Source organism: Bombus impatiens, unplaced genomic scaffold (genome assembly GCF_000188095.3).
Source record: "Bombus impatiens unplaced genomic scaffold, BIMP_2.2 scf_0814, whole genome shotgun sequence".
Taxonomy (NCBI): domain Eukaryota; kingdom Metazoa; phylum Arthropoda; class Insecta; order Hymenoptera; family Apidae; genus Bombus; species Bombus impatiens.
This window is the reverse complement of record NT_177233.1, coordinates 523,334-535,870: the sequence shown is the minus strand read 5'-3', so window position 1 is coordinate 535,870 and position 12,537 is coordinate 523,334. Positions and strand designations below refer to the sequence as shown.

At 43.4% G+C, this 12,537-nt stretch overlaps 2 protein-coding genes across 5 annotated transcripts in view; one reads left to right on the top strand and one right to left on the bottom strand.

The window, feature by feature from the left end:
• The window catches only part of LOC100748263, a 67,019-nt gene that overhangs the window by 5,885 nt on the left and 48,597 nt on the right, over nucleotides 1-12,537 (bottom strand). For 3 of the 4 annotated variants that reach the window (XR_001102590.3, XM_033323123.1, XM_003492648.4), the window contains exon 2: nucleotides 1-332. Coding sequence is in view for 3 of the 4 variants with exons in the window: in XM_003492648.4 (XP_003492696.1) it covers nucleotides 1-332 (332 nt within the window). In the remaining variant the exon portion in view is untranslated. Of the gene's footprint in view, nucleotides 333-1,970; nucleotides 2,157-12,537 lie in introns of those variants that run through there. The other variant, XM_012390510.2, reaches the window with a different exon arrangement.
• LOC112213594 lies at nucleotides 461-7,911 on the top strand. The gene is given in 7 exon segments (XM_033323124.1): nucleotides 461-1,748; nucleotides 1,750-1,801; nucleotides 2,073-2,245; nucleotides 2,247-2,924; nucleotides 3,508-3,751; nucleotides 3,846-3,979; nucleotides 5,950-7,911. Coding segments are annotated over 4 exon segments (477 nt in total). The 5' UTR covers nucleotides 461-1,685; the 3' UTR covers nucleotides 2,436-2,924; nucleotides 3,508-3,751; nucleotides 3,846-3,979; nucleotides 5,950-7,911.

The window sequence follows — 12,537 nt, the reverse complement described above, 5'->3', positions numbered from 1 at the left end:
GGCGGTGGCGCTGACGTTGGCGTCGACGACTGCGGCTGTTGCTGCTGCTGTTGCTGTGCCGCCTGATGTTGTTGCTGTTGCTGCTGACTTGCCGATGTCGGCTGACAGGGATTTGTCTGCAGGCAGGGCGAACTCACTTCCATATCGTAATAAGAAGCCGGCGTTTGACTCAGCGGGGGCGTGTAACTATCCTCCATCGCCCACCAGCTACCCTCCACCCGGCCTAACTTCGATGGGCTCTCGCCCATATCCATGTCGAACTCCATGCAGCCCACACCTCCCTCCAGTTTACGTTTTCCTGCCGTGGCCTGCAGACCCATCATTGCACAACTCTAAAAATAGATAAATTACGTGACATTAGTCTCTCTGTACAAATTCGTTTTTATATACTTTAAAATAATATAATATATTTTCATACGTCTCCCTTTTCTAGCACAGTTCGATATTTGCAATAAGCGTTGTAAAATTATACAGGTAACGACGTTATTCGTTTATCGGAACAAATATGAAACTAGATAGAGATATTCAACGAGAATCGAATCTTGTTATATGGGAAACAAAAATAGGACTTTGAGGTTTTTACGAACGGGGAAAGGTTTGAATAGGCTAGGGATTTTCCCTTCATAACAACTTAGTGACATGATCGCGAAAGACCTTGCCCAGTCTCGATACTCGGTTACAAACAAGAGTGTAGGCAAAACGACATGACTGCATGACTCAGAGGGTCGGCTCGCTGACAGACGTTGGAGAATGACGTCAGGCATCTCCCTACCCTAGCCTGGAAGAAGTCATCGTTGGAATGGATGATCGAGTGGGTATGGAAGAGAAGGGGGCCACAAATGGCGAAGGGGACAGGGGAGTGTTGTTACTCATGGGTTCAATCAGCAAGCATGCGGGCCCCTTGTGAAATACTCCTCTTCATTTTATCTTTCCCTCCGTCTTTGTTTTCCTTTTCCTTCGTTTCATATCCGTTCAAAGGTACATATATAGTAACACATTAAATTTATCAAAGCGAAATTATTTTCAATTTTGAGGTTGATTAGTGATTTTCCTATTACTAATTTTCCTATTACCTCTAATACTAAGTCTTACGCGTGATATTACTACTGTATTATAAAAACTAGATATTTTCCATTACTTTCTTTTATATGAAAATAAAATATGTATATACATAGAGCTTACACATATATAAATAAATATCTCTTGTGTGCGATCCACAGTGATACCAACTATGAGAAACTTGATCGACCCATGCGACGAAACCCCAAACAAAATGATAAAGCACGTAGCATCGATGATTTATATCCGCGCGCATCCGATTTAACGACTGTACGGGTGAAAGTAAGTATTTACTTACTTAATCGTCTCTCCCTCCCTCAACTTTTGCTTACTGAAGCAAGACTACCAAAGGGGCAAAGAGAGCGACGCGAAAAACTCGAGAGATAAAAATCACGTGGTTGTGGTTGAGAATCGCTGACAGTGCAGTTAGTTGAACGTATTGCCGTGGGATGTCACTAGCGACACGTTCGTCATTTTGTCGGATCCACGTGGTCTGCACATGACGTTTGATTTGAGAAAAAAAAAAGCAAAAACAGAAATGGAGGGAATGGAAGTCACGAAGAGCTGACCTATGGGTAGGGGATGCTCGGTGGCGTGAACGTCATTTAACAGATAATCGATGCGTTATGTTGTTCGGCCAATACGACGAGCCGCGTGTGCAACTGGCAAGAACAACGGTGACAAAAGGAGGGGAAAAAAAGTTCCGAGGAAACGAGCAATGCCATCAGAGACGATACCGCGAGCTCATGATATATATCCGTGGTTATGATAAAGTAAGTAATGCGATTCAACGTTTTCTTTAATGAAACTTTCGATTAATAGTATCAAAAGTATGGAAATTTCGAATAAAACGAAGAGTTTAAATATATCTTTTTCGATTATGATGTTATCTGTACAAGAAATTAAATTACCTTTCATTAAAATAACTTCATCATCAAGAACCCTTGAGAAGAAGAAAGGCAGGATTTCTTAGAAACGATTTATAGATTTCTAGAAGTAACTAGTTAGTACAGCGGCGGCAGCAACAGCAGCCAACGACTCAATCTCGACTCGACAGTGTACATCCGCCGCGGCGGCCTACTTGGAATACGACTCGCTCGCGAAGGTTCTCCTTCCAACAGGGTCGACCAGTCCCGGAGCTCTCCGAGAGACGATTCACGGAATCGCGGGGAAAACAATGACGGATTCGTATCCGCAAGCTTGATTTCGCCTTCCATCACGGTGAAAACGTGATTTTTCTCAGGAAAGTAATTCTCGCTTTGTCGATCAATGCTTTTTCCAATATCCTTATTTGTCACGCTACAACCATATGTGTTCTACGATATAATATTCGGAATACTTGCGCTATCTTATACTTTTTTTTTGAAACACAGTAATTCATTTCATTGATATAGAAGAGCGCAGAAAAAAAGAAAGATGACGAATTTCCAATCCGAATGTTCTATTTGCGAAATTCTACTTTATCAGCCGTGTTATTCAGGTCGCCAGTAGATTTTGTATCTCCTTAAGTTACATTAGGCCGTATTAATTGAAACGTTTGAGATGAAGATTTCAGTGAACGCGCTCAAGAATTCGACCAACGTCCTTACAAACAATGTTTGCGAAACATGGTCCGGGCACTTGTTGAATCAAGACGGCCACCGGGTGGTTGCTGCGGGGAGTTACCGCGTAACGGATTAACTGTGTGTGGTAGAAATGCACGGCTCTTAACTGCCCATAAATCAAAGTCAAGAAGCATCCTCATCCCACTCTCTTTTCCTCTCACGAAATATTTAAGGGTTGCGGTTCGCGCGGCTCACTTTCGCAACTGAAGAATCTTTCGAGCCTCATCTGAGTTAGAGAATCGTGCCACTGATTTTCCGAGGGTAAGTGCTTTCATTCGTTTTATATCTCTCCTTTGAAATTTTTACGATGCAACTATTTCGAATAATTCGATCGCGTCAATGAAAATTGCTTTGGATTGTAAAATATAACGAACGTGTTTGGAATGAAAATATTTTTGTACTAAAATTTTATAAAATTACAAACACACTTCCCCGTCTTTTATTCGTATTCGAAACAGCTTTTTTACTTTTATTAAATAACGTTGAATTTTTTCACACGAATGCCATCTACCAGTGAATGCCGTAATTAACTCGCGGAGAGAAGTTATTTCGAGGTTAATCAGATAGAAGTACGTTCAAAATAGCGTATATTTCCTAATATCATAATCCGTTATAATATTCTTATTATTAAGCGACTTATCGAGAAACGCGACAAATAAATTATCAAATTTGTTAAATTACGTTTAACTTGAGTAAATAAAGGAAATAATTTGTCGGATTTTATAACAGTATCCCTTCGACTAATTATCGTTAAATACGTGTCATTATATCGACAAATTACACAGAAAGTTTGATGACAGAGTTTCTATAAACAAATTTGCTCCAATTCCTGTTTTATCGTCAGGAATGTAGGTCAATGGAATAAACGTGAGAGAAGTACCAGAACTAGAAAAGATTCATGACGACTGTGCTCGCAATAAGATAATGTTCACTGCGTGAAGCCTATCTAGACTGGCTAAAGCATACGCATGAGAAGATTAATAAAGTCAGCTTTTGCGTCACTCTTTGTAAAATCAAGCGAAATTCCACTTGACATGTAAAAAAGATTGGAAAAATGAAAATATGAATAATGGATAACGTAAACAAAGGTAAAAATAATTGCTTTCAATAGGGGAAATAAAGAAATTTCTTTCGGCATACGTATATACAGTAATTGACACGTGTCTGTAATTTGAATAACAGATTGACAAATACGTTTACTTTGAATGAGTTCTACTCCATTTGATTTCCTACGACCAGCCCGAGCAAGCACAGAACCAGAGAAGAATCAAAAGTAGAGGAGGTTTGTTGTGGATCCGGCTATGCCTGACGATGAGGTAATGTTTGCTACACGAGTCAAAGCTATCTAGTCAGCCAAAGAACGAACACACACGAAGCCCCGCTCAAGCCACTCGGAGCCCCGTAGATAAAACCAGTCAGTGTGTGGCGTCGTACATTCCTAAGGTTATATGTGTGCGTGCTAGACATATACAAATACATGGGAACGATGATACTGTAAGATCGAATACTTGAATGCATTTTTGAATTCAAATGCTCCAGAATTTTCGGTACGATATTAGCTTTGCATATTTAGCGGCGGAAAATAGTCGATTGCTCTGCTTCTTTGGAGGTTAGGTCAATAACTCGATCGTACCAACAAGAAATGCAATAGACTCGGTAATCGTTTGGAAGGAGCGCGCGGAAAGAACGAAATACGATCGAATACATTAAAAGTTCAAATGTGGAAGGAGGAAGAAAAAAGGGAAGAGATAATGATACGAGCAAAGTCGAGGCGTAAAATAAGTTCGCAGTATATTATCTTTTATGTTTTGTCGAAGGAGTATCGGTTTAAAAAATGATCGTCACGCGATGCATCGCGGAAGCATTGTAATTTTGCTCCGCCTCGTATTCGAAATTGCATAGTGGATAAATGTGATCGAGCCGCGTTGCTGCGAAATTTCTGCGCTGCTCGGCCATCAGAAGAACGACACATCGAGGCGACGTTGGTGCCGGCGGTCGGCAGTCATGACAACATGACGTCAACCGGCCGTGTGTTATTTTCGAAAGGGGACTCGAGCGACGCGACGCCTGCCGGCGAGATCGCCAACTACGAAAAACAGCTCGACAACGACGTCGCGCACCACGGTATCGGGCCAAGAAATAACAACGCGTACGATATAGCTTGCCGTGTTATGATTATCGAACGCAATTCCGTCGGGAATATTTAAATAAATGAGAAACCAGCGAGCGTACCCTTGGATAAAAGATTTTCGTTTTTCGTATAGAATTGACGAGCAGCTTTCACATTTCTTTAACGAATAATATTATCGCCAGATATTGTCTACTCTTTATCCGTCCATTTATCAACGACGTGCTGTATTATTTATAGGTATGATATTCTGGATAATTTTCCACGATCAGTGCAGTCGAGCAAGTTATTCAAATAATTTGAATTATATTAGAAATTACATTCTAACAATCTCAATCTGACACATTTACGCTACTCTACATTTATGAACAAATTTATTCACAGTTTGCACGATATAAAATTATCTAATAGGATTTCAGCGATAAAAAGAAAGGGAAAAATCGTAATATATCTTCCACGTGAGAATAAACTCTGCTCGGAATGACTTTGTTCGTTTCGGCCCAGTCATTCGTCGAATCTAGCTGTGGCAGAAAATTTTTCGAAATCGAGAATGTTCCTCGTTTCAGCCATGAATTATGCAATCGTCGAATTTCGTTTCGCGATATGGCGCAAGATCTTCTTTGCCGAGCGGCGACGTTTCTTCGAATTCGACTTCGAGTTTCGCGCGTACGATCCTGGAAGCTGTCTGAGCGCTAGCTAGCTTTAACGGTGTAAAGTCCGCGGCAGATTAGCGGTACGCTATCTCGTCGAACGGATAAGATTGTCGGAGAGCAAGCCAGTTAGACTTAGGTTTCAAGGACTCGTAAACCGGCGCTCATCGTCGTGAACTTTGAAAAACCTGAGATTGTCGGGCCTGGCGTTTCCGAAATTAGAAAATTTTCTTCTTTTTTAATTTTTTAATTAAATAGAATTTCGAGACGGCGAAGATTTTACTTTTTCGTTTTATCGATATGTAAAAAAAAAAAAAAAAAATTTAAGAAATCTGATAGCTTTGAAACGGATTTGAATTTCTAGCGCGTTTCGCGTGTTGCATCCAGATTTGACTTTTATGTTTCGCTACGTGTATGCTGCATGCTAGTTTTATTTTTATATGCTCGTCTATGTACTTTGGATAGAATAGTATATTGAAACTGTCTTAAAGTAGTCGGATGTTTTCAGGAAATAATCAACCATGGAAGAATTTAAATTCGGACTGAAGAAACAAATGTTACAAAATCTTTACTTTTACCGTTAAATAATAATAATTATAGAAAAAGACGACCTGATCGCTGCGTCATATATATCGATTGATGTAACAGAAATATAAAACGAAATGATCACGCAGAACAAAAATGGCGTATCGTTACTTTCACTTTGAATTGCTAATTATTGTTGCGATATATTTTTACAATTATCATAATTGTAGAGAAATGCCATTGAAAAATTGTCACGTCGTGTTATCGACGGATATATAAAGAGAGTGTAAAAAGGAACAATTATACAGAAACGAGAGCGTTATGAAGGCTGGAAAAAAATGTTATAAAACGCGATGAATATATTTTTACGCTATCGTTACGATTCGTCAGAGGATTCGAAAACGATGACGCGTTTGAATAAGACGATCGAAAATCGATACCAGAGAACAGAAGACTGAAATTGTATATAGTGGTTCGCGTGCCGGCCAACGAAAAACCGAAAGCCAGCGTATATCGCGACTAGACTGGAGCGAAACAGGCCACGGCAGGGGGTCAGTTTACGACCTTTAAATGAGAGAAAGAAATACGAGAAGCAGCGATCTAGAATCTACACGACGTTTATCGTAGATGGCCGAAAAGTACGATGAATAAGCGTTATCCTTCGCGAACATGATCGTACGTACCATTTGTGCTTGGGGCCACGTGCCCGATTCATTGATAATGGAGAGGGTCGCACAAAGGGGGACAAAGGGTGAAAACTACCTTTGATGCATGTCTGCACCGATAGATGACGATCTACTCGCTCATCTGTCCATCACCCTCTAAATGCAAATTTTCCTACAATTACCATTGAGCGTTGTACTTGAAGTAGCGCTATACTGTGTACATTCAATGCTAGAGTACGTTCATATAATAATCGTGGTAAAGTACGATGCATAAATTTTAAGCAACTTGCATAGAAAAATCTCAAACAAGATACGTATATGCGCAGTTCTCTGTTCGAATGAACGGATCTATATGTGAAATTTATAGAAAAATAGCAATTTGAACGAAGCATAAGACGTACAGGTATTTGCGCACGAATATATCTTCTGATTAAAAAATGCTTTGGCACAGACTCAAAGGGATGTTAATAGCTTCTAATTTTCATACGAGAATTATCGTTACAGCGTGCTTGGAACGTGGTTAAATTTCCCCCACTTCTCAACTGGAACAACGATTCGAGCGCTTCATCAACGTCTACAAATTTTTTCAAAAAAGAAAAAAAAGGAGGCAGAAAAGATCGGCATCGTAGCTACACGAAAAACGTCGCTCCCGAAGAATAGTCCCGCGATTGTTGACCCAGTTTCACGGCGCGCCGTGTAACATTTGCAACCGCGAAAATACGAGTGGTGGTGCGCGCCTATGGGTGTTTGTACGCCGCACGCACAAACACGCGATGCATTTATAGCGCGCGCCGACGTGCACACGTACACGGACGAGTCCTGCGAGTCTTGTAGCCCGCGTATCCTTTGTACGATATAAACGTATATACGCTGCATGTACAACTTTCACGATAAATACACTAGCCTATATACCGTGGTCGTGACAGCGAGAGGAGAACGTACGCGCGCGCTGGTCCTACATTAGGGGATGAATAAAGGAAGGTCTCCGAAAAGGGAGGGTTGCCGCTTTCCCTGCTTGCAAGCGGTTCTCACTACCCCTCGCTAATACCGCGTCGTATAACAGAAAAACACCATAGGCTATTCACCATATCTTCCCTCCCTCTTAATTACGATGTCGTACCTACCAATTCGAAATTGAAACGATCGAAGCGTTTTATCATTCTCATTGGCCCCTATCTTCCTTCTCCTTCGTTCGATTCAACGTATCGTTCGCTCGTTGCGGACTAACTTTGTACCGCCTGTACTCCACGACTTGGGCAACTTCACCTACCAAGGTAAAGGGTGAAAAAGGGTTTTCTCATTCCCATCGGCCCACCTTCGTCTTCCCTCGTTCGATTTAAAACACTTGATCGTTATTCCACGGCGGCCTGTATTCCGTGAGTTCATCGTTAGGGCTCTCCCAACATTTCCACGTATCTGGAGAAGCGGAAGAATATTGGGTAGAGTATGTTCGGTAAGGAGGAGGATTTCCTCTTTGGAAAGTAGACGATGGATGGAGGGTACCGCGGTATTGCGTAGTAAGACGTATCTTCGAGGCGCGCGACTGTTATCGAGGGAAGATCGTTCTAGGAATTGTCTGCCATCTGTGTTCAGTTTCTTCGTTTCCTAACTCCTGGATGTACCAAAGTACAGTAAAATGTAGCAAAGGAAAAATAGGATGTAAAATTATACGTATATTTGTAAAATTGCACGCGTGTAGAATTATACTTGGTGCGATTCAAATTCGCGAAGAGGAATATGGCTAGAATAGCCAAAGTATCTGAAGTATCCAGTTAGCTCGCACTGTGGCATCGTTCAAACTTATCCAAATATCACCACGCTTGATATTCTCGGCGGAAGGGCCTCAGGAATATCGTTAAAATAACCTCGTACCTGCGAATTTAAGGATTGCAAAAATCTGCAATTTCATACTCGCACGACTAGATCGCTGATCGAAGTTCCAAACAGAATTAAACAAACAGAACCTAAACGACGATCCATTGGAATCGCTAAGTATTCCCAGACTATTCCGAGTATTTTATACATTTTCGCGAATTGTGCGTACGCTGTTCGTTCCGGTACTTTCGAATCTCAATAGCAATGACCAGACCGCGCACTTTCATGCAAATTCACGCGCGTCTAGAAAGGTAGAACCTTGGTGAAAGACCGCTTTGCCGAGTATTGCCGGGAAGCGCCGTACTTTGCACGTTTTAGGTATTTTCGCACTAGGCTGCGATTTTTCCGCGTATCAGCTTCCTGCGAGCGCGTGGAACTCCTCGATCCGCTAACGACACGTTTGGCCATTGAAATACGGTGGTTTTCATATCGGAGATGACTCGGACAATCCGATGGAAATAAAAGATGGAAGAATCGGCGAGGTTGCACCGCGCGGAGCGAATGTGTCGTCAGTTAGGTTTACGCTGCGCGCAGCAGAAGGTTGAGAACCGATGGAACGTAATCTAGCGGGGCGCGCGGCATCTGCGGTGCCCTAAACGAAGGGTCCGGCACCCCGAGCACTCGGAATCGTCGGGAGAAAAAGAGAGAATAGGAGGGGGCGGACGGGGGATGGAAAATTGGAAGAAGCACGGGGGAGCAGAGCGTAGAAAGGGAAATGTAGTTGGCTTCTTAACGTCGCCCCTACCAACGTCGAAATAAAGAGACGAAGAACGAAGAAACGATATTTCAGCACCCTTCATCTGGCCTTCGTCGAGGAATCTGGCTGCTAATTAAACGGAAGGAGAGATTCGAACGGAGCAGCTCCGGCTAGACGCTACAAACCGTCACCCTTTTCTCCTTTTTTACATTTTCCGATTTTCATCTCGTCGAATAAATATACGTAGCCTCGTCTACCGGTCCGAGGAAGACGCTGGCGCTTTGAAAGATGCGAAGCGTTAGAATCAAAGGTGCGCGGATTGACCGCAATTAGGGGCGGATGAGCGTGCGCGGAGAAGACGAAGAGCGGAAGGAAAAACTGAGAAACGAGGCGGGAGAATTTAAAATGAGAAACGTGGAAGAGAAGTTTTCCATCGGCCAACGCGAACATGTTCGAATCAGCGTGCAAAGTTCGATGCACCTGGTGGACGCATCGGTGCAATCCTCTTTGAGCTGGTACCTTTCGTCTGCTTCCTTTGAGAACGGAACATAAACATGACCTGTGTAAACACTTAGGTTTTCGGGTAACGGTTATTACGGGACAAAACTCGGAAGCTTAACTTTGAGGTAATCAGGAGCAGTAGGGAAGCTACGACGCTTCTATTGTATTTACGGAAAGGGAAAGGAAAATATGCGATTGTACGAAAGAGCGCAGTGGTTCGTTACTGCTAAGGATATTGACTATGAATTTGCATCACGTTCGAAAGGCATTCTGCAGTCGGTTGTTGCTAATCTTATTGACTCGTTGGAAGAAAAGCACCGACCTGTTCCTGTCTCGACGCGAAAGAACATCCGAAACGTTTCAGCGCCTTGCTAGCAAATTGGCCGTTCGAGGAGCGAGTCGGACAAACGTATGGTCGATAAGCGAGACGCTGGCTGGCGGCGTCGAGCTGTTGGTAATTCGTAAAATACGACTGGCATTAATCGGGACTAATCGTGAAAATCATATCGCTTTTCCACCGTTACCAATATATATATTTAAAGACGGCGTATACTCGGTCGGAAGACAGACAGGATCGCTGGATTTCGATTGCACGGGGAAACGAGTTCCGATAAATCTGTTGGAAACCGAGCTGCAACTCGCGGAACTTCATTTAAATCGGTAAAACTATTCCATTGCATACCTATCCTGCTCTCCGTCGCCCCGCGGAAACCGCACAATCCCCTCGACCGGCAAAAATAGAAATCGAAGCGTTGAACCCGGTGTCTAAAAGCAGAAATTGCAATTTTCAACGAAACCCTCCGCTTGAAATTACTACGAACGTTAAACTATTCCTATCCCTTTCGCGCAAAGTATCCGGACAAAATCGTCTATCGCTGCGAGAAGACGATAGACAGACAGAGATACGATAGAGAGACGCGTGTACGGAGAGTGGATTCACCTGACGCCACGCTCTCCCGCTGGTTGCTCACTTTTGTTACGACTTATAGCGCAAACAAAAGAGAAAATAATAAAAAAAAAAAAAGAAAAAGGAAGGGAAGAAAGAGGTTGTTCACTTTCGAGGAAGCCGGTAACTACGGGAGCCGCGCGTACAGCTGTAAACACACACGTGCACGCACACGCGGGTGGCTACCTTTGTCGTGTGGGAAGAAAGCCGTACAGGGATGGTTAAAAAAAGAGGGGCCATATGGCAGACAACGGCCAGCACCCTTGTGTGTGGGAGCTCTCTCCCTTTCTCATGCACTTTTTTCACCCCTCCGGCCTTTTTACGCGCAGCATCTTCCTGCTTACACGTGCACACAGTGCGACGCATCGTTCGATCCATTATCGTGGCGTTCTCGCGCGCGGATCTCCATTTCGATCGATGGAAATCGCCAGGCGAGGCGAACGACGTCGTCCTCGATGCGTCCTTTTCCTCTCTTCTCTTTCGACCAGTGTCTACTACGGTTTCGTGTAATTTCTGCCGCGATAAATGGAAATAGATGGGCAAATAATTAGGGTATTTGAGGGTTAACGCGTTATAAACGTAGGAGGATCAGACAACTAGAAGCGTTGGAATATTATAGCAATTCGTCGAGTACTTTGGCTTCGTCGATTAGGATTGAAAAATCGTCGACGATTTTGCTTCTTCCTAATGATATTGATCGGCTTCGATGACGCTTGATGGATTCTGTCCGCGAATTCGAACGAATGACACGCAAGTGCGTTTATGCGAGTTGGCAGGATCACGCGCGTTAAAAGTATCGAGTAGATTTTCGTTGTGAGCTGCGACGAATTTTTATGAATGGCCCTCGGGATACTCGACGGGTCGTTCGTAGTAACAGAGTAAACCCGAGATCCTGGCGCCTTGAAATATAAGACGATTAAGCAAACTTGTCCGGCGTTACGAGTTTTTCTTTCGCGTTCGACGTTAGCGATTTCCCACGCGTAGAATTTCCTAACTCTGGACTTCTCGTCGTAAATAGTCCAATAAGAAAGCCGACTGGTATGCTCAATATTTTATCAAATATTCGCTGATTTATTCTATTTTTAAATTATGAATTCAGCGAAAGACACATAGGTCGGTGTTTCTTCGATTATTTCGTTACTTCCGCCTCTAGTTTGAAAATGATTAAACTTGCCTGAAAACACGACAGAAACTATTTAATTTCACAGACGGAGAAGACGCAAGAAATGGCGAGCTAGTAAACGAGACATCGTTCGTATCTTGGTTGCTACAAAGCAAAGTTAACGTTCGCCTAAGTGAACATCGTACTCCGACTGGCCAAAGGACCTGCGGACGTAAACCTACATCTCCTATCGATCTGACAAACATCCACCTGGCTAGACCTTTCGACATTTCGCTCTCAACTCTCACGCCCAAAATAATCATTAGCCTCGGGCCGCTCAAGGATCAGAACTGCCACCGGCTGTATGTTTAGATGACGCCAAGTTTACCGGCCGTATGTTTGGATGACACCGAGTTTAGATAGGAACGCGCGAAGGCGTGAAAGGGGTGGAAGCGTGAGCGCATAGGACGCGCGAGACGCGAAATCACGTAACCGATTGGTTTCTTGACCGCGAGATGGAAACGAAGCGAGAGCACGTGCGTAAGAATCGCATTGCTGCGAGCGCGGGCTCATTCACACAGGTGTGAAGTACGCGATCGACCCGATGATAATAATTAGACGGAGCGAGAGATGGGCGAGGTCCGCGAGAGTGGCGAAAGAGGAAGCGCGGCGTACGGTTCGGAACCTGTTCGCGGTGACGAGTGGGCGCGTTGGCTCGAGTTTACGAGGTGGCCATCGTAGGACAGTGAAAGAAGAAGGGAACAGGATGGTTACGACGTGGCAGG